Source organism: Erpetoichthys calabaricus, chromosome 3 (genome assembly GCF_900747795.2).
Source record: "Erpetoichthys calabaricus chromosome 3, fErpCal1.3, whole genome shotgun sequence".
Classification (NCBI taxonomy): domain Eukaryota; kingdom Metazoa; phylum Chordata; class Cladistia; order Polypteriformes; family Polypteridae; genus Erpetoichthys; species Erpetoichthys calabaricus.
The window spans coordinates 30,468,345-30,490,704 of NC_041396.2; the positions used below are offsets into that span (position 1 = coordinate 30,468,345).

Consider the following 22,360-nt stretch of genomic DNA (forward strand, 5'->3'; position numbering starts at 1 on the left):
GTTTTGTGTTGGTGCCCTGATTAAGATAACTTTCACCCAATACCCACTAAGCTTAAGCATAGTTAAAAATATAGTTGACCAAAGAATGAATGCTAAAATAGAAGGCCTGTGCTTAAAGTTTTTATAAGAAGTGGTTGCAAAAGGGCTGAAAAAGATGAAGACAGGTAAAGCATTAAACACAACCGGACTATCATATGAATGTTAAACAGAGTGCCTTTGAGTTGAAAGGGTGACAAACTTGTGCTTCTTGATTTTGCATGAAGGAAGGATACCTGAAGATTGGAAAGAAGTTTGCTTATTCGAGTATACAAAGGAATAGGTAATCCATTGTAGTGTCAATCATAATGCACAGCTAAGCTTTTGCAGAGTGCAATCAAGGTGGTTAAAAGAGTACTAAAGAAAAGAAAAGAATCGGGTTAGGTGCAACGAAATGTAGTTTGATTTCATGCCTGGGAAGGTAAAAGATACAATGTTTTCTGTCTAACAAATTCAGGAAAAACATCGACCAGAGGGAAAGAAGTTGAATTATGCATTTGTACATCTGGAAAAGTAGTTCGACAGGAAGGTGTGAGAGATGAGGAGGTGGGCATTAAGCAAGTTAGTGGTGGAGTAATACATGGCATCTGTGGTAATATCAGTGTATGAGAATGCAAAAATGGTGCTAAGATCAACAGATGGGTATGGTGGATGTTTTCAAGTGAAGGTAGGACTGAATCAGGGATCTGTTCCGAATCCTCTGCTTCTTCGTATAATGGTGTTGGGTGACCAAAAAGGAACAAGAATGATGGCAATGATACCTGTTGTACACCAGTACACAAATGCAGCCTTTGCTGACCGTGTGCAAGAGGGATGAAGAATGCAGCATGTATTATGTATTGTTTTCTGGCTTTCATACAGGTTTTCAGAAAGTAATCCTAACAACATTCCTGATGATATTTGATAGGTGACCTTAAATACAAGTAGTAAGTTATATGAGATAACAAAGAAAGAAGTTTCAAGCTAAAGTAGTTACACTCACCACTAATGGTGCCCAAGTTTTGATGTGTTATAGCACATACAATTAGGAAATTCACTATACTCTGTATTCGATGTTCAATAATGACCTGATAAAAATCCATGAACTATACTCTATAAATATAAAAAAAATGTGATCCAGAATAAAAGCACAGCTGCCAAGCTATATTTTATACTCATGTAAAATGTAAAAAATGTAATATTTTATTTTAATAAATCTGTTTCAAAACACATACTAAAATGATTTTGCTTATCAAAATTTAAGAGTGCAATATTTTGGCTCCTCTACTTTTTGACTGAAATCTGTAATAAAATTCTTATTTAAGAAAGCTTTGGACTTGTTTAACCAGAATATAAAAAACAATGTCAAACATAAGAAAAAAAGTTTACCAGCCACAAAAATTAAAATATTGTTAACATATTCCTTCCATTCTACTTCTTTTAATTAATTTGTATTTTTCAGAGTGAATTTCGTTAGGCATTTTCCTGAGTTGTATTGATACAAGGGATCTGACAGAAAAGAGGAAACCAAAGTTGGTATTTCTTTTTTATATTTGTTGTGTAAGATAAACAAAACATGCCAGCTACCACAATCTGGACCAAGCAAAAAGAGATAATTAGAATCCGCTGTTTGACTATCCACTAGTAAGAAGACAGGTCTTCCTTACTTGTGAATGCACCTGTAGGCCCCCCAAAAAGCACAAAACATTATGGGCAAATGAGCTGAAAATGTCAGTTTCTGGGTAATGTGTTATGTCAGAAAGAGAACCACATTACCATTATAGTGGAATCATTATTTTGGGAGGCTTTGTTGAGTGAGGGCTATTACTGAAGCAAGCATTGAGTGTGATTTCTATTAAGAGGGTCCTTCCAAAAAAAAAAAAAAAAAAGTCCACTCCTGAAGCTCAAGGATTATGTTTTTGCCTCTGGAAACAGTCTCAAATTTAAGCAAGTCTAGATCTGACTTTACCTGATGGGGTAAATTCCGAGTCTCCATTGACACCATCTAAGAAAGGAACCCGTGAAAGTGCTGGTTTACCACGACTGCGCTTGGGCACTGAGGCATCACTGTTGAAGACATAAATTAAATTTTCATCAGGTGTTATAATGAGGTAATGGAAAGGTTTTCTTTTTAAAATGCCTCAATTGTCACTGACAATTTTCAGAAATAAATGATTTTTGGCCTTCATGCTATTAAAGTTAACATCTTTGTAGCATTACCAACATAGGAGACATAGGTACTTACTGATCTACATCTAGTTAAAACAAAGGAATAATGTCAGATTAGCATTATACTGATTTCTTTCATATGTTTTGCCAACAAGTTTTTTTTTTTGGAAATAATTGACACCCACAAGCTCCCATGAACTCCAAAATGATATATTAAGTGAGGGATTTAAAAACACAAGATTCTGTCTGCAATATGCTAACAGCTAGGCAAGAAAGAACAATGCATTTTTTGCTATTTAGAATTACAGGCGATTCTGATAAATGTAATCATACGTTGCATAGTATACAAGGCTCTACTTCAGCTCATCATTTTCTTTCACTATTTCTTTTAATGTTGATTAGCTTAAATGAGTGTCAACTTATCATCCTCGCCCAGAGGAACCTAGTGGCGAGGGAGTGGTTTATTTGCTAACCACTCCACCATGAAGCAAGTAATGATGAGTTACATGTTACCAGTAGCAACCCAAACAGACTAAGACGACTGATTAAGGCTTTTGTTTCATTTCATAGAAGGTATGTTCTAACAGCATAGTCCAGAACTCAGTTAGAACAATATATATTTTCTTGCTAATTATGACTTAAAGTTTTGCTTTTAATTGTTAAAAAAAATTTCAACATTAAATAAAGTATTAAAACATAAAAAATTGAACATGTTACAAAGGTGGAATGATGGATTGGATTCATTCCAACCTAAAAAAGGTCTCATTAACAAACAAGTTAAGCAAGTTGGTACAAACAGACTTTTCACCTTTCTTTCTCAAACAAAGTGTGGCAAGCTGCTGAAGAACTGCATTCAGAGTCTGAACCACTCTCTGTGTGCTTCCCATAGCCATTAGTCATTCCTACATGGAGAAAAGAAAAAAAAAAAAAAAACTAAGTAGAGGGAATGAAAAAGATAGAAACAGTTGAACAGATATGTGAACAATGCATTTCAGCCTTGATTTCATTAGGTCTACAAAGGCAGCAGGTTTTTAATAATGCACATTTCTCTTTTAGAAGCCATTTAACGCAATATACAGTTTAGTTTTATGCCTTTTTCCAACTTGAATTCTGACAAATTTCCTACTTGTTTAAATTTTTACTCTGTTGAAAAAGATAAAATGTTTTATACATTATTAATTCTCAATCCTATGTATCCATTAATTTTCTAAATCTATTTATACATTTAAGGATTATGAGGAGCTGGAACCTAGTCCAGAATCATCAGGTGCAAAGTAAGAAACAGCCCTAGTTGTGACATTAGGCCACTACAGGGCATATTCACTTAAAGATACAATCGTTTATGCCATATGAATTTAAACTTGTGAAGCAGCATAACACCCATCTTTGTGATTTAAGTGTTAAACGATAATACACAGAGAAAAACCTTTATAAACTCCACGCTGATAGCAACTGGGTTAAGATTTGATCCCAGTCATCTGAAGCAGCATCATAAACCACTTCAACAATGTCAAACATTTGCCTTATAATGAGGTTTATATGATGTAAAATATGGTCACCACGATTAATGGAGCAGAAATTATTAGAACTTCACTTTTAAATGCTAACAGACAATTTGGACCGGTTTAGCTGCCACAAACTCAAGACTACAATAAACATTTTAAGGTTTAACATTTTAAAACTCAGACAGAAAACAGAAAGCATGAGTAAGCATCTAATAATGTAAAACATGTTTAACTGTAAAAATGGCAAAAACTGGCTAATTTAAATAAATAATGAAATGAAAGCACACCACCATTGCAGCTAAAGTCCTAATAATTCTGTCGCAAATCTGCATCACTATATGGAAAGATGAGAGTTAAAAGCAACAGAAAAATAAAATTCTTGAACCAACTTAATCTATTACAGGCTGCTGAGGGCTTTGGGGGCCACAGACTATCCTGGAGGTGTTGGGTGAAAGACCAAACTAATCCTGGTTTGGGTACAAGTCAATTGTTGGGCCCAGTTAAACACACCTTAACACTCATAAGGAGCCAATGTAAAAACCACAAGACAACCCATCATGCAAATCTTCGGATGTGAGAAAAGAACCTGGAGAAATACACAAGGACAAAATCCAAACAACCACCATGCCAACATATACTGATAAGCCACAACATTATAATTATCTGCCTAATATTCTGCAGGTCCTGCTTGCCAAAACAGCTCTGACACATTGAGGCATGCACTCCACAAGACCTCTGACGGTATCCTGTGGTATCTGACATTGCAACATTACCAGCAGACCCTTGAAGTCCAGCAAGTTGCGAGGTACAGCCTCCATGGGTCAGACTTGTTTTTCCAGAACATCCTAAAGATTGGATTGGATTGAGATTGGGGGAATTTGGAGGCCAAATCAACACCTTGAATTGTCATGTTCCTCAAACCATTCCTGAACAATTTTTGCAGTGCAGCACAAAGAGGCTGCTGCCATCAGGGAAAATTGTTGCCATGAAGTAGTGCATTTGATGTGAAACCTTCTTTAGGTAGGCGGTATGTATCCAAGAATCATCCACATGAAACACAGAACCTAATGTTTCCAAGCAGAACATTGTCCTGAGCATTACACTGCCTTACACCGGCTTGTCTTTTTCCCTTAGTGCATCCAGTTGCCATCTCTTCCCCAGGTAAATGACGCACACGCATCCAGCTAGCGACATGATCTAAATGAAAACCCAATATATGAGACCAGGCCACCTTATTCCACTGCTCCATGGTCCCATTCTAATGCTCACATGCCCATTGGTGCCACTTTAGACAGAGGCCAGGGGTCAGTATGGGCACTCTAACCGGTCTGTGGCTATGCAGCCCCATATGCAGCTAGCTTAATTGCACTGTGTGTTCCGATACCTTTCTCTGATGGCCACTGTTAAATTTTTGTTCTACCAATTCATGCTACAGTAACTGTTCTGTGGGATTGGACCAGTTAGGCTTCACTCCCCATATGCATCAATGAGCCTTGGGCACCCATGACCCTTTTGCCAGTTCACTGGTTGACCTTCCTTGGACCACTTTTGTTCGGTGCTATCCACTGCATACCACAAACACCACACAAGACCTACCATCTTGTAGAAGGTCCAACACAGTCATCTAGCCATCAAAATACTGCCCATGTCAAAGTCGCTAAGATTCTTAAACCGCCCTGTTTTTCCTACTTCCAATACTGTACATCTCCTTCAAGAACCAACTGTTCACTTGCTGCCTAATATATCCCATCCTTTTTGACAGGTGGCACTGTAACAAGATAATCAATGTTATTCACTTCACCTGTCAGTGGTTTTAATGTTGTGGCTGATTGGTATAGAAGACTCTTTTGAAACCAATAATGTGACCAGAATTGAACAGGAAACATATGTGTGATTCACACGAGTACATGAAGGAAGAAAACAATATAATATGTAACTGAGATTTCATAACATTGACTTGACTTGTGAGGGGGTATTTATCGGTTTTCAAAAGGATTTCAGTGTCTTTCTGATTTCCAGCCCACTCCGTACATTAACATGTAAATGCTTATGCTTTCATTCAACACGTCTAGCCATCCTTTGACATTAGTTCAAAGAAAAGAGAAATGCGGTAATGTTGGGGTTTTTTTTTGTGCCTAAAATTATCTTTGCAATATGAACAAGTAGTACTAGGGTGCTGTACCGTGTTAGCCATTATGAATGTAGAGAAAAGCCAAGCAAAATGACACCTTTTATTGGCTAACTAGAAAGATTACAATATGCAAGCTTTCGAGGCAACTCAGGCCCCTTCTTCAGGCAGGATTACATCTTGCCTGAAGAAGGGGCCTGAGTTGCCTCAAAAGCTTGCATATTGTAATCTTTCTAGTTAGCCAATAAAAGGTGTCATTTTGCTTGGCTTTTCTCTACAATATGAACAAAATATACAATGAGGGAATATCACAATACCAGAATGTTTGTATTTGATACAAATATCAGGGAAATGTCACAATATTCAGTGCCTATTTGATACCACAGCAAAAACAGAAATCCCATTCAACAGTTTTTATCAAAAGTGCCTCCATTATTCAAGTGAATAGTTTTGTACCTTTTTCTGTAATAAAATATAAAATATATAAATGCTAACAGTAGAGGTATATCCATCAAGCAGTTACTCAACTCTCATTTAAACAAACTACTATTGGCATTCATAAATATCAAAATACAAATGCTGGGCTTAAATTTTAAATTGTAATACACCTATAATCTTGGGGGAGTTTCAGTACAGGGCTTATAAAGAACGGTATTATCATCAACAACATACTGTATTTTAGAATGTGCACATTCCAGATTTATTATTTGTTATTTTCTCTCCAGTACTGAAAAATATTGCTTTGAATCAATAAAATAAAAATTCAAACATTATTATTTCAGTACTGCTCAATTAATGAATTCCAAGATAATTCAGAATATTTTAATTTAAACTCTTTAAAGCTGTTTATGCAACGACATGCTTTTACAATTCCGGTTGTTACAGAACATTTGTCAAATTTGCTATGGTAAAATTTATAACATTTATATTTGCTGCAATAGCTGGTAAAAAAAATAATCCTCTTAAGTTAGTTTAACAGATGAATTAAATTTATTCAGTTTTCAAATGTAACAAAATCCTCTACTTTAATTTTCTGATTCTGTCCTAATTTTTTTTTCACATTTGTCCAAACTTTAAATTTCCTGCATGAAATCATATTAGTTTCACATTAATCCACTGTTTCAGAACTCCTGTGAAACACCCTTTGTTGTGCTGGTTTCACAGTATCTTATATGACTGATAAGACTGTTATTCCATTAGCCTGTGCACTAATACAGAAGTAGAATATTAACTAGACCTGCAGTGTAACTGGCACACTGTATTACATTTACCATCATACCTTTCAAATACATTACATATGTGCTTTCACTATGCTCATTACATTTTAGGGGTTATACTAATAAACATTACTTTGACACAGATTTACCTTTTGCATATTTGTATTTAGCAATGAAGTGTGCCATCTTACCTGTACTTCTAACTGGCATAATCGGAGTGCTTGGTGCTTTGAAGCAGTAAATAATTTTATTTTGGTATTAACAAATGGAGCAGCTTATTTCATCACGAGTGTAGACAAGCCAAACTGCCGCTTTGTCTGAAACTTCCCTAGATTTTCACTTGCTACAACTGGTGTTAGTACTGTCAGTGTTCACAATCCTATACGCACAACAGTGAATGGATGCAAGGTTAGCTCCTAATCCTGAATTATAAAAGCAAGTTAGAAAATGGACGAATGGATGCGCGTCAGTAGACTTACTCAATAGATGGTATTAAAAAGAGATTAATTTTTCCATTATTTTGTCTCCTCTTACAACTTTGTGACACTACAAGCTGAACGATTAAAACTTGCATCTGATCATTCACTTCATAGCATTCTCAAAGCCTGCACAACCCTATTTTCTGAACTAGTTCCATAATGGGGTAAAAGTATTGGTAATGATAGCCTGTGTTTTTTTTTGGTTTTTTTTATAAGATGATTCCTGCAATCATTGGATGAAATTGTCCCGGCTCAAACACAGAGCTTTTCCAAAGATGACTTTTGCGTTTACTCCTCTTGACATGTGTTGATGTAGTATATCAACACACTGAATAAGTATGAATGAGTACTGATACTACAGAATAGCTGGTGCGGTTACGTTTTCGGAACTTCAGTGTCGAGTACCTATGTACCAGTTCATATGACATCCCTAATGCAATGACAATTACAAAGTGTGTGAATTTGACTTTATTTTGCTGGAGACATAAGTCTAATTATAATTCTCTGTGGTGGAGACTATGGTATGCAATGCAATCAGAGACCAATTACAAACATCTAATGTGACTGCACAGCTTTAAAAGAAAACCACATCAAATAAGGTACTTTTTATGTCAAGAAAGAAGTTTCAAGGAAAGGTAGTTTTCACACTCTGGCACCACGAGTAGTAAGTATGCATAAGAATTAGCACATGAAAGCTAAGAATTTCACTGCACTCTGTACAGGTGACAATAATTCTCCTTGCCAAAAGCACAAATTTCTGTGTACATGTGTGGGCATCCAGTTGCTTTGTCTGTTATATGCCATTTGGTATGGGATTCGTAAAAGCAGTACTAATGTTTGTGATGCACAATCTATTGAAATGAAAAAGGCAATGCAGTTTAACTACTACATACATTACAAAATACATTCCAAAAGATGGTGCAATGAAAACAATAGTACTGAATACGTCCAACACAGACCAGCTGCCGGACAGACGAAAATTAGCTTATCCACCTTAAAAAAAATGATATGCGTCTATGTATCTGTTTGTCTATCCAGTTGCGAGGGTTAAAGAGAAAAAATTTAAAACAGGCAAAACATATCAAAAAAAAAAATAATCAGTTAAGCGTCTGAAAATAAGAAAATTGTCTTTTAAGAATATTCTGTTGTCCAACATTATACAGTAGCAACAGCAGCATGGTAGTGTTTTCTTGCATGAACGAGGTTTACAGCTATAATGCTAATGACTCATAACTTTGCATGGTGTGCAATGGATGAATGAAAATGAATGATAAATCACATCAAGAAACCAATGGTCCAAAACAGCTAGGCTGGAATCTCAAACCCAGCCAATCCACTGCCACAATTTCCCAACAAAATACTTCCACTATAAGAATGGTCAGTTTGACGAGTGAGGCTGAGAAGCAGCAACGAAAATGGGTAGTTCTGTCCTTAGAGACAAAGGCTGTCACAAGGGAAAGGGATTTGGTGCAAATTACTATATTGGACCAAATAGAGAAACCATGTATCAAATCAAAAAATTATGAGGTCTATGTTGATTATTTAGATTACAACCTGTCTTAGAGGAAAATGACTGGGAAAACTATAAAAGCTTTGAAAAATAAAAATTATATCTCCCAAAAAAAATTACATTCAACATAGGCATCAGTAAAACAGCAATATTTTGGCTTTAGAACAGGAGATACTGAATAAATACGACAAATACAGGCACTCTCAGAGCTTGCGGCTCCTAAGACAGCATACTTTTTTTTTTTCTTAATTTGGAAAAGCACCACAGACCATCATGATGATGATTGCTCGTCAAAGAGGTTATATGAAAAAACAGATTCCAGACTCCATCCCATCTTAAGCAAGTGTCAATCCTACATATGTATGTTATGCTTGAAATAAGCACTATGAGAAAAGAGTCCTTAGACACAAACAAATTACATTATTAATATCACCACCATTCACATTTTTGTTATAACTGACTGTAGACACCCCAGACGTATTGACTGTTTTACCCTCCTCTACTGTCAATTGGCACAGTTATAAAATTATTAAATGGATAGATATGATTGGTTTCCATTTATGTTATTTACAGTCAAACTGCTTTGTTTTCTTGTCTGTTTCAACAAATCTGTGTCTTTAGGTGTACTCATTATGTAACATACAGTATACAGTAAAACCTTGATTATCCATCAGGGATTGGGACAGAGGCCATGACAGATAAAAGATGGATAACAGAACAGCTACTTTAAAAAAATAGTAGTTATATTTATAAAATAGTTATATTTATTTACAAAACAAAATATACATTACTAACAGAATTAATTCATATAATATTGTAATGAACAGTGTAATAAGGAAACACAACTCGGAGGTACTGGAGTTTTACGTTAAGAGTCTTCATTTCGTAACAAACGGTGCCCTGTCTTATACTCCATTATCTGAGTTACGAAGCACACCTCCAAATCAATAAAAGAAAGCTTTCCCAACCAATCAGTTTATCTGCCACTCACGTTCCCTTTTTTCTCTATACTGCAAACACTCCTGCTTATTGTCTCCTGACTCTCTACTCAAAACTTTCCTCAGCAGCTTCCTTTTTCTCCTGACTTCTCCTGTGAACTCATCTCCTAACAGACACGTCTGGGCCTTAAAGAACAGAAGCCATTCACCCATTCCCATTGCTTACAGCATTTATTACACACTTTCTGCTCCCCAACAGTGCATCACAAGCTGCCTGCACATCACAATATATTAACAAAACATAACAGACTTTAAAAAGATAATTACAATAAAGGAGAACATGAACACATTAACGTTACCGTCAGTGGTTTCCACTTTTAACACATTTTTTAATTTTGTCAGCATCACGCTTTATATTGTTCACTGCTGTTCTTTCTACTCCATAAACTGAAACAATACTTGAAGCTCTTTTGCCATTTTGTAAACTAATATTTTCAGTTTTCTGTGACATTTTCAATACCACATGCTTAGGTTATAAGCCATAACAATGTATAGCAGATTAATTATAAAAAAAAGACAAAACTACAAAATGCTATTAAAATTGAAGGTACGTAACTGACACTGTGATTTCAAAATGCAGCCTGACACGTAGTGCTGGGGAAGAACACTATGCCCTAGAAGAAGGGAGAGTTGTTCCAATGTGCAGAGCGTGCAGCATACCGTATGGCAGAAGTAATACAATAATAGGTAGGAACTGGTGTGCGCTTTTTTTTTGGTCCTGACAGTTAAGAGACTGACGGTTAATCGAGTCACAGATAATCAAGCTTTTACTGTAACTTGGAAGGTTTGCATTTTACCCGAGAACTTGTCAGTGCGCTTTGCCCCCGCACTCAGCAGTCACTATATAAAAATAAACTTAACTGAATTAAATAAAACATTAGAAAGCACATTGTGTCAATATCGGTGGTGGTAAGAAAAAATAGACATGTGGAGAACAAGTACATTTTTTGCAATGTATACTATTTAGATTTCGGAATCTCTGCAGCAGAGCTAATGTTTGCCATGTGCATTCTGGACTGACTTCTGAAAGACCCAATTCAGAGCCTAATTTAGGTCAAGTACTAATACAGGTATCATCCCAGATGTAACAGTTCAAGCTACAAGGTTTCAAGTTTACCAGGACTTTAATACCTTTATTAAGTTACAAGAAATTTTCTTCGAGGTTATGAGAATCAATGTGGCATTTTAATGTCATGTTATGTTTTTGGTGCAGCTTTTGCGCAAGTATGTATAGTGCAGTATACTATTCTCATTTGGGCACAGATACTGCACAGCATTTTATTCATTTGGGCAACACAGACAAAGAAGCAGAAGATGTGGACGATCCAGAAATGAAGTCAGAAGATCTTTTCCACTTCATCTGTTTCTTCTCCATCATCCTCTCATTCACTGGTACAATCATGAGCCATGGTGCCACCACCACCCCAATGTCCTCTCTTTGTTTTCTGTTTGATTGGCGAGTGTGATACTGATGCTTTGATAACTACTCTGTTATCTACTGAAGTAACTGTGCTAATTTTAATTGATTTCACTGTTATTTACAAAGACATAGTTCTCAATTTGGGATTTAGGAATGCATTTACCATTGAAATTAACAGTGAATTCATTTTTGAATTACAACAGTTCGCGTTACAAAGAGGATTTTCAGGAACGCATTATTCCTAAAGATAAGGAAGACCGAGGATTTGAATTAGGAGGTCTTCTTGTTAGGTGTAACAGAATTTTTGCCTACTAGATTAAGAATTCAAAAGTAAAATAAAAAGAGAATATAAAACTGGACAACAAAGATTTTGCTTCCTGAACACTTTTGTGTGTATCTTATGAAATTTGTTGTGGATTACACAAAAAAACAAACAAACAAAAAAAAAAATTGCATTCATTAGTGTGCATATACAATGCAATATCTGTGGTGGTATAAAAGCAGCTCATTTATACAAAGTGCTGTCATTTCATTTGTGAATGAGACAACTATGCTAAAGGGCCTCACTACATTAACTCTTTGAGGGCTGAATATTTTTTCCAAAAAAAGGATGGTTTCACACAGAAACCAACATAAAACATCTATTGCTGCATGCTGTGGCTGGCAGTTTGCCAAGAATGAGTGGCAGGCTTGTTGCCAGGCTGTCTTCACATGGCTGGGACAGCAGCAGCGTTGGTCACGGTCACAGTGCATCACAATCTGGTTTCTACCTCTTATCATTGTTAAGTGGCAGTCCACCCTGGCGAACATTGTCAGTACCTCGGCTAGCAGGGGACCGATCAGCTGAAGCTGAAACCTCACGTTTGTTTTCAATCGCTTGTATCAAAATCGGAGTCCGACAAGTCATAGTCCAGTTCAGAGATAACAGACAAGACGTTGTCCACGGGGCAGTTTGCTTTTCACATTCGCTTTGATTTCTCGCCAGATGTCAGTGCCATTTTTGCCATTGTGTGCGTCTTGCTACTCACGTGAGCGCAGGGAATCTCGGTCAAATCTAACTTTCCTTCTATCAACGAGAGTCCAATGTAATGGTTGGTTTTGTCACAGTTTACAGTTGATTACCATTGTCAACTCCTCCTTTTGACAATAGTTGACCTCAGCCCTAAAAGAGTTAAAAAGAACTGGCCACTTCATAAGCATTTAGTTCCAGAATAGAAAACATGACATATAAACCACTTTTCAATCCCAACAAAGATATATCTTGGCCTCTTCTTCATATAAAAATGAACTGATGAAAGTTTTGTGAAAGAAATGAACAAGGATGGTGAAAGATTTTAATATCTAAGACAGATGTTTCCGTGATTAACTGATGCCAAGATAAAGGAAGGCATTTTGGTCCACAAATCAGAAACGTCACCAAAGACGAGCGGTTTGAAGATCTGCTAGTGGGGCTGGAAATAAACAGCATGGAAGGCAGAAGGTTGACAAAATGCTTCAAAAATATATCACCATGAAGTGCAACATGTCGCTAAAGATTCATTTTCTGCATTCACACTGCTACTTTGGTTGTAGTCAGTGATGAACATGGTAAATATTTTCACAAGACATTACAATAATAGGAAATTGGCATCCAGGCAAGTGGAACCCACTACTGTTGGAGACTAAAACGAATAGCATCAGATGCTGAAAACAAATGAAACTCTGCAGCAAAACAAACATTTTTAACTCAACTGAAGTAATGAAATGAGTCATACTTAAGTGATTTAACACGATAAATTCAATAAAGGTTTTTCTCATGTTTCTCCAAACGTCTACGTGATACAGACAATCTGAAATTAGATTTGTATCCAGGTTAAAGGTATCTATCATAATCACTAAAAATTTTCAGGAAGCAAAACACTTTTGAAAAAAATTTGTTGTCCAGTGCAATCAGAAATGGCTCCCTGTAATTAATATTTCAAAAATAATGAAACCATAATATTATTTTACTGTAACCAAAGTATTAGCATATTATTTTATCATAGGGTCCTTGCAAGTTATACCACTAGTCAATATAGGAAACTGGTCATACAAGATTTCTTTAATTTTGGATAGGACAAAAAAGGTGTTTTAAGAATAATGAATGCACCAACTACTATTAAAATCTTTTAAAAACTTAATTTTTCACTAAAAAAAGCAAGCTGATTGCCAGAAGCTCTGCAAGCAATTCAAGACAGAAAACACACCACCACAAGCTTAAATACCACCCTTGACAATTGTCATGTAATAACCCTATGGTGAACACAAAGGAAACAGTGACACAGAGCTCTGATCAGATCCATTACTACACAGTCACTATAGGCTATTACAAAGAAAAAAAAAAGAGTGTTTCTTTGAAGAAAAATGTATTACTATTCAATTTCAGTAAGTGAAAATAAACTTTTATTACATTTTATTTATAGTTCCATCTACAACAGTCTAGAGAACTGGTTTTACAAGTTACAATAATTCAGTAGTATGAAAAAATAGTGTTGTAAACTACATGTATCAAAACTGGTTTTTGGGCTTAAAATAACATGCATTTAAACTTTTGATTCCCTTATAAAAAGCAGTCTAACCCTTTCTCCAGTAATGGTTTGAACCATTTCACAGACTTCTTAAAAAATATATACTTCACTTTCTACTGCAATATCAATCTGAAATTGGATTCTATATTATAATGTCCTACTCCAGGTATCTTAATTTTAAGATCACATTCTGAGAAGTACTGACAAAAGTTAACCCTTTGAACTTTTCTAGGAAGCAAAACATGAAAAAGAGGGGACATGCATCAATAATAAAATGAAGAAGCTTGTTATATAGAGACTTGTGAACTTATGCAGTAGATCATGCAACCATGTTATGGAAGCCAGAACAACATTAATATAAAAAAGGATGTCTTTCCAAAATAACTGTCCCTTTTCTTTTTAAAGATTACTTAGAAAAGAAGTAAACCTGGATGGATAAATGGTCTCCAAACAATCAGCACCAAAAATGTTTTAAGAAGAACATGATAGTCTGTTCCCTTGTGGGTAACAGGATTTAAGAATCTGTTCTTGGAAAATGTTTTGAGTATGGGAAAGGTGCTCTATAAATAATATGTAACAATAACAATAATAAAAATAAAATTGAATGAATAAACTGGACAGAGCAGGGTCTGACTTGAGGCAAATGTCCAGTATCCTTGTTACAGACAATGCCATTCTCACCTGGCTCGGTATTCCGTCCTGGAGATTTTTCACCTTCACTCTCTGAACTGCAGCTTAGGCTCTGTGGCCTTTTCCGGGACTGCCTTTCACAACAGTCCTTTGCTGGGGACAACTGCGTTGGAGACAGTGGGCTCTGTGCATCCCCATTCTGGAGGGGACTCTCTGAACCCTTTGGCATCTTTGCTCCATTTTTAGCTTTCTTGAACAAAACAGAAGTACGCCTGCCCACACCTGAGATGGGAGAGATGGAGGGATCTGGTGTACCCAAGGTCAAACCATTAAGGCCATTATCACTTAAAAGCCTCTGAATGATTGCTCCGCCACGTCCCTGGCCATCCCCCTGAAGCCGCCTGCTGGAAATAACTTCACTGTCAGACTTAAGCCGTTTGTGCAAACGACTCTGGACTTTGATTTCCCCTCCACCACCCATCGGTTTGAGGGTGGGTGGTTCCTCATTTGCATCACAGTCTGTTAATGAGGGAGGAGGTCCGGTAGGTTCTAGGGTTGGTGGTGGAGTGGACTTGACATCTTCAGCTTTTTAAAAAAAATAAATAAATAAAAATAAAAACAAAAACAGAAGTTCAAGATTAACCAAAAAAAGCAATAAGAAGAAAGCACAGAGAGATAACACCACTGTCTGCTTTTGTCTTTACCTGGTCGGTCTGGGCTATCAGAAGACTCCTCCACTGGAGTTTTCTCACCATCAGCTTCTTCTCCATATACAACCTTAGAATGGCCTCCATTGTACAGAACCTTCTGCTGATGCTGCCCCAGTTTATATCGAATGCTGTTGATCTCCCTGCGAAGCAGTCGTACACGACGTGTGCGAGCACCACTTGACCTCATAGCGCTCACCATGTCCAGTTTGTCCAGCAACTCCTTCAGCTGGGCCTCTAGCGAAAGGTGAACACGATTCTCTGGGATAAGGATGTTGTCCACTATATTTAAAGGGTAAGGATACCATAAGTGACTTAGTGACCATCGCATTAAAAAAAGAAGAAACTATTTCAAACATCTGAATAGAAGCAGCATGCACTGCAAATTTTTGGGAAGTTTAATTTTTGGTTTTTTTTTTTGCTAGTGGAGATTATAAAATGTTTGCTCTGCCCAACAAGTCCTAGTAACTTGGGAGGCATGGGTACTAGAGGCCTAACATTTGTGCATATAGGTACATAAACTTCTTACACCTTGGGTAGGGCCACAAGGTACTCCAAAGGAATCTGGAATTACTCAAGACCACACACTTTTCTTCAGTTTAAAGAAGAACACTTGTAAGAGCTCTAGATGAGCCCTTTGCACATCTACCAGGAAGAGTTCACAAGCCAGCAGTCTCACTTAATAACAATACAACATTTTCTACATTACAATAAAAATGTTTACATGTTAAAAACTCTTTGTTAATGCAACATGGCAAAGGGTAACCTGTATTAATCTGCAAGTGTAATTGTAAGCTTTTAAATTTGCTTGAGAACAATGTGACCCTGTGTTCAGATTCAGCAGGTTGGAAAATGGATGGATGGACAATGGAAAGATACACAGATGCTTGGAGGGGGGGCTCGCCAATGTCATTCTGCTCCCCATTAAAGCTAAAAATACAAATAAGGAAAATACAGATAGAAAATGTAACGTATTTTATGGACTGACACAATGTCTATAGGTGAGGGAAACAGCAGCACCAGATGAACTTTTCAGACAGAGAGAGAAGTTGGGGGTTTTTGGAGAGGGTATGGGGGTGTTGGGAGCATGCATGATACAGTGCGTTGCCATACCCACCATACAACGAACAACCCAGATCAGGACTCGAGTGCAGCATGCAATGACATGAGAGATGTTTTTTTAATTTTTAATGGTGGCTTTAGTGCTAATCCTGTCACCAAGTCCCCAAGTTTTACCTGCAAGTTTAGATAAATTATGTTAACAACAAAAATACTGACCATCTTCCCAGGAGAAACGGTAAAAGTCCACTGTTTTAGGGGATTCTGGAAGGTGTGTGCCAGTGTCCAGATCAAAACCAATGCTGTCCATCTGACGTTGAGTTTGCCGTAGAATAGCCCCGCCCAGGTCTCGTAACCGGACTGCAGCCCGATGGAACACAGTGTCTTTGGAATTGTACTTCATGCAGTTGTTAACAATGAGGTTAAAATCAGCTTCAAATTCTTCTAAGGCCTTATACCTGTGAGCCTCCAGCTTTGTTCGCATGGTTGCAAAATCCATGGGCTGGCTGATAAAATCTAGATAATCTGGGACCTGTAAGATTAAAATATAGAACAGCCATTAGTCCCAAAAAATAAATTATTCCTAGGTATTTACTGTTAAGGTTTGTTTTCAGTGTTCTGCCAATTCATTTGAATTCATCTCTCATAGTACTTTTTAGAGCTAGGGGAAGATTTTGTAATTCATGTAAGGCTGCAGATTCAGACAATCATTGTGACCTTCTTTTATTGAATAACCCTAAATAAATTACTTTTCAAACCTTAGGTTCCTTATGAAGGAATGGTTACATGAAAGAAAACGTACCTCCTTGAGGTCAACTGGCTTGGCAAATATCTGTGCAGGATCCTTTTCCTGCAGCTGGTCTAAAGTGTTGCGAAGAAGGACAATGAAGGGAGTAAGCTGCAACTCCATTGCTGCCTGATGGACTTTGACCTGGCAAAAAGAAACAGTGGTAAACAAAATGATTATATATTGAGCGCTGTCATTTACTACCAAAGACTATTTCATTTGAGACAGTTTTATCAGTTGGAATAACTTTTGAGTTTTTCTTCTTCAGTTAATTATGTAGAAATATAGTTTATTTTGACTTTGGAAATGTATTGCTACAGCATAAGAATTCACATTAAAAATACTGAATGGATAAATACTGTATGTGTACAAATCTTTTGTTTTGTAGAAAATCATGAAGACTTTTGAGGGGATTGAATACTTTTGAATGTCACTGTACGTGAATTGAATAATAAGCGAATCTACCCCTTTAATGATATTATCCAGATTGAGGTGTGGTCCAACCTGATTGCTGTGTCAATGCAAAAAAGGAAGAAGCTCCATTCTGTACTTGTGTTTGTACTGGAGGGAACCAAACTTGCTCGAGAGTGGTGGATACCTGCTGCAAGGGATGTCACAAGAACTAGTTCTGAAAACATGAAAATACTTCTTTTTTTAATCATTTTTTATTTTTTTAAGCCTTTAATTTATTAAAATCAAATAACATTCCATAAAGGCAAGTCAAATTTTACAAAACTAGGTTTGAATCAAATCAACCCCTACCCATAAGAAAGAGAACTAGGTCAACTGAGTAAAACTTTTAACAGTAGGATAAATAAATTAAATAAATAAATAAAGGGAAGAGAATCTGTTTCCTCAATAAATGTTATTGATTAGACCCAGCCAGGTTTTAAAATAAGTTTTACACAGATCCTCTAAGTTAGAATTTGATTTTTTCCAATTTCAAATAATATATAATATCAATTACCCACATATAATTAATATAACTAAGTGAAATTCAGCGCTGCTCATATTTATGACTGCAAGTTGATAAATTACAAGGAATACCCACAGATACAATTTTAAAAAGGGGGCAGGGGCTTGAGGACATATGACAATGGCTCACAGTGGTGATGCCTAAAAGCATGGCATTAACACATGTCAAAAGCAAAAACACCAGAGTTTGTTTTTGAAGCAGGAGAATTTCGGTAAACAATTGTGAGATCACTTTTATTCTCAAAAGCATTTTAAAAAGCCAAAACACATACATACAGTCGTTTTATCCTATTATACAGTTAGAATCCCATTATCGCATTAGTTCAGAAATAAACTTGTGCATGGTTTGAGAGCGGGTGGCGCAGTGGTAGCGAAGTAAGGAGATCCGGCTTCGCTTCCCAGGTCCTCCCTGCATGGAGTTTGCATGTTCTCCCCATGTCTGCGTGGGTTTCCTCCGGGTGCTCCGGTTTCCTCCCACAGTCCAAAGACATGCATGGATTGGCGATTCTAAACTGGCCCTAGCATGTGCTTGGTGTGTGGGTGTATGTGTGTGTGTCCTGTGGTGGGTTTCCGCCCTGCCTGGGATTGGTTCCTGCCTTGCGCCCTGTGTTGGCTGGGATTGGCTCCAGCAGACCCTCGTGACCCTGTGTTCAGATTCAGCGGGTTGGAAAATGGATGGATGGTTTGAGAGCAAAATAATGTCACCAATCAGTAGGGAGTTGAGTATTGACACTATGAGACCTTAGTTACAGATGTTTTGCTACATTGAAATATTAAGACTGTTTACAAAAAAATCATTAATCATGTGCAATTTTATTGCTATCTTTTTTCAAAAGAAAAAAAAAAATTCAACTAGGTAAATAAACTCATTTGCACATTTTACTCAAAAAGCACTTATTTGGATGTCATAAGAATCTGATCTAAATAAAGATGGTCAGTTAAACATTGTATACTTTTTGTTTTTATAGAAAAAGTGTGCATTTAATCTAACTTATTACTTTCATAGTAAAAAAAAAAAACAGTAACAAAGATAATTTTAAATACGGACACTTGTATTTCAAAAAAGCACAGCAATGACAAACTGCTTTTCAAATTATAAAGCTCTGTCATTATTAATCTCTCCTACAGTAACTCTTGGTTTAAAGTACTAATGAAAAGAACAGCTGTCTACAAAATCTATGTGAAGTACAGAAGTGGTTACTTTATGTTGCTCCTTTTCCAACTTACATGCAGCATCACCTGTTTTATGTATCACTTCCACCTCACATTATCATGGGTGAACAAATTATAAATACATATGGTAGTCTACTGGGCTACTAGCTTTTAAATTCTGGTAGTCCATGTATGCTTTCTTGTAGTCTAGGTTTATATACTGGGTGAAAGTCTACCTGCAACATTTTACTTAATATTTTGTTTTGCATGAGTGCACATCGCTCTTTTACCACAATATAAAAACAACGGGCATCTTGGGAGAAAATATTTTAATAAACAGATGACTTTTAAAGAATGTCATGTTGATGCATTGTCTTTCTCCAATTTACACAAGATACTTTATCAAAAATAAACTGAAATACTGCATTAATATTGCATTCTCCAATTTCGTTTTCAGACCTCCTTTTAGATCTCATCAATTAGTTGGTCAAAAACTTTTATCAGTTTGACCTTCAAGATTATTCTGAGGTACAGTATGTCCTTTACCGTGTCATACACCTTTAGCTGACCACAGCCACTGATTTATGTACATACAGCTGCATTATAATTTGTCACACTTGGATCATTAAGAGGGTTCTCATGTTAGTAAAGTGTGTTAAGCTAATAGTAAGGAGTATTTTCACAGCCTCCAGTGTACATGTTAGGAGACCAGAGTAAATACTGGCTAATGGTGAGCACCTTATTATTATTTTTATGAAATTCTTACCTGTGACGGCACAAGACAAAATCTGTTTGTAATGGAGTATAGCCCTCTGATTTCCAAAGGTTAATATCCATTTCCTAAGGCTAAACACATGAACATTTGTGACAGGTGCATTGTTGGAACATTCGGGCCATTTGATCAACAAGCTGCTGAATATTTTATATCATTTTCTTATAATTGAAAAGAGTCATTGTACATTTTTGTTTCCAAGTTGGATGTTTCATGAAATTGCTAAGCAATGCATCAGCATTTGTTAGATATTTCAGGCTGACTGGTGTAATAACTAATCTGAGAAACCTTTATCTTCCCACACATAGAGAGTTTCTCACCTTTCAGTACTAAAAAAAAATTACCACTCCCCACCTCTAAAAACAAAGAACAGCTTTTATATGTGGTTTCTGAATGCTCTAGGCATACAGCATTTCTCTGACTTGGTCATGCTGTTTCCCTGGTGTCATTGCTATTTGTAGAATAGCATCCATATTTAATCCATCAAAAATAATCTTCCAGTATTTGGAAAGTTGTTTTGTACTTATTTTGTCATAATGCTGGCTTGTAATTATGATACCTTTTAAATGCACTGGAGTTGAAGCAATAGTGGAAGGGTTTGCCTTTTCCACCGCTTTTTAATTTTTAAATCCGTAACAGAATTATGCATTAATTATTTTATTCATAGCATAATAAATGGTGAGAGGATATAATAAAATTTTGGCATTCTTGCCCTCACTGGCCAAATTGCTTTACAGCTAACACTATGGTTTCTCTTGCTTTACATACTTGCTACACAATTTTGTTATATTTCTCACTAGCATGTGAGAGCATACAGACGCATTAACCAAAAGCAGTAGGAAGGGTGATTATGATAATGTGATTGGATGACATACAGCCTCTCCTTGAAATTCCAGTACTTAGAAAAATTTTCATGCAAAGCTCAAGGCAAAAACACAGCACATATTGCAGAGTCGGATGTCATTTTTGCTGTGCTGCCCTGGCAATCAGGGTGGGCGCATCAAGTATAAACCAGGAGTGTCTGGCACACTATAGGCTTCCAAGTTTAAAAGCGACACCAAATTAAAAGGCACGATTATTAATGTACAGTTTTATTTTAATCAAATTGTTTTGGGTTAGGAAAACATTGCATAGACTGAAGATCCAAACTATCTGGTAGCCTACTGGGCTTTTGCGAGTCTGTAGTTTGGTTGTCTGGAATTGAAAACTGGTAGTCACGGGTGTTTGGACTACCGATTTGTTCAGCCTGATCAAGATTTACTTTTTTTATTTTTTAACCTTCTTTGTAATTTTCAACAGACACACTTTTGGAGAGTTTCACTGCATTAATTTGATTGATCAAAATGTTTTTAATACATTTCCCTACTTCTTTTCAGTAAAAAAACAAGGAATTTTAAAGCTATTCTCAATTCTTATCAGCCTGCAGTTGTAATGCGTCTTTTTTATTTACTTTATTAAATATGCAACTAGTTACTAAGACATTAACAGCAACACAGTAAATGCTGGGGCTGCTGGTCATGTCAAAGTGTTCCCATAGACTAATCTTTCACTCCACTAATGATGCTGTGATAAAACCAATACTATACTGTACATCCATGCAATTTTTAAACTTACCAATTGTGTGCATAACCAAGAACTAACACTCCATGTGGGGGTAGAAAAGGTTTTACTCATGAGTACAAGCAAACTTTTTCACTGGAACTACTAATGCTTTAATTAACCATAATTGTATGGGAGCACACCATAAATGAAAGCGTCACTACTGAAATTTTCAAGGTCAAAAGGAGAGGAAAGGAAAACGCACACACACATCTATCCACACATCTAATGTCTCATGATACAAGAGACATTGTCCATGATTTGGACAGACTCCTTTTCTTTTTCTAAGTCTTTTGGGTGTACTGATAGTTATTTCTGAGAGCCCAGATCCAAGTGTTACCTGCTCTCTCTTTAGCTTCTCTCTCTTTCGGATGAGTTCAATAAGAAGTCGAGCCCTCTCCAAGTCATGCCGGAGCTTCTGCCAGTACTTCAGCTCCTCCTTGACTGCACTGGTCTTCTCATCAGGCTCAGCCTGTAGAGAGAAAGGTTAAAAGAATAAAGGTCAGGACGCTACAACTAACATTATATCTAAAAAGCTGCAATCCTTAAACTTTTTATCACATACGAGGGGGGACCCAAAAATAACCGGAAATATTTTTAAAACGTGTTTAATTTAATTTTCTGTACAAACTACAATTAGTCTCCTTCAAAGTACTCTCCATTGGTGGAAATACACTTATCTAACCGTTTGT

At 36.5% G+C, this 22,360-nt stretch overlaps 1 protein-coding gene across 2 annotated transcripts in view; it reads right to left on the minus strand.

Annotated features, from left to right (window-relative positions):
• The window catches only part of brpf3b (bromodomain and PHD finger containing, 3b), a 74,996-nt gene that overhangs the window by 12,369 nt on the left and 40,267 nt on the right, over positions 1-22,360 (minus strand). Inside the window, exons 4-10 of one of the 2 annotated variants that reach the window (XM_028796538.2) lie at positions 22,009-22,140; positions 17,186-17,314; positions 16,603-16,915; positions 15,322-15,606; positions 14,669-15,202; positions 2,993-3,086; positions 1,985-2,082 (exon numbers count right to left, since the gene is read on the minus strand). In XM_028796538.2, the coding sequence (XP_028652371.1) occupies positions 1,985-2,082; positions 2,993-3,086; positions 14,669-15,202; positions 15,322-15,606; positions 16,603-16,915; positions 17,186-17,314; positions 22,009-22,140 (1,585 nt within the window). The remainder of the gene's footprint in view (positions 1-1,984; positions 2,083-2,992; positions 3,087-14,668; positions 15,203-15,321; positions 15,607-16,602; positions 16,916-17,185; positions 17,315-22,008; positions 22,141-22,360) is intronic. The other variant, XM_051924407.1, reaches the window with a different exon arrangement.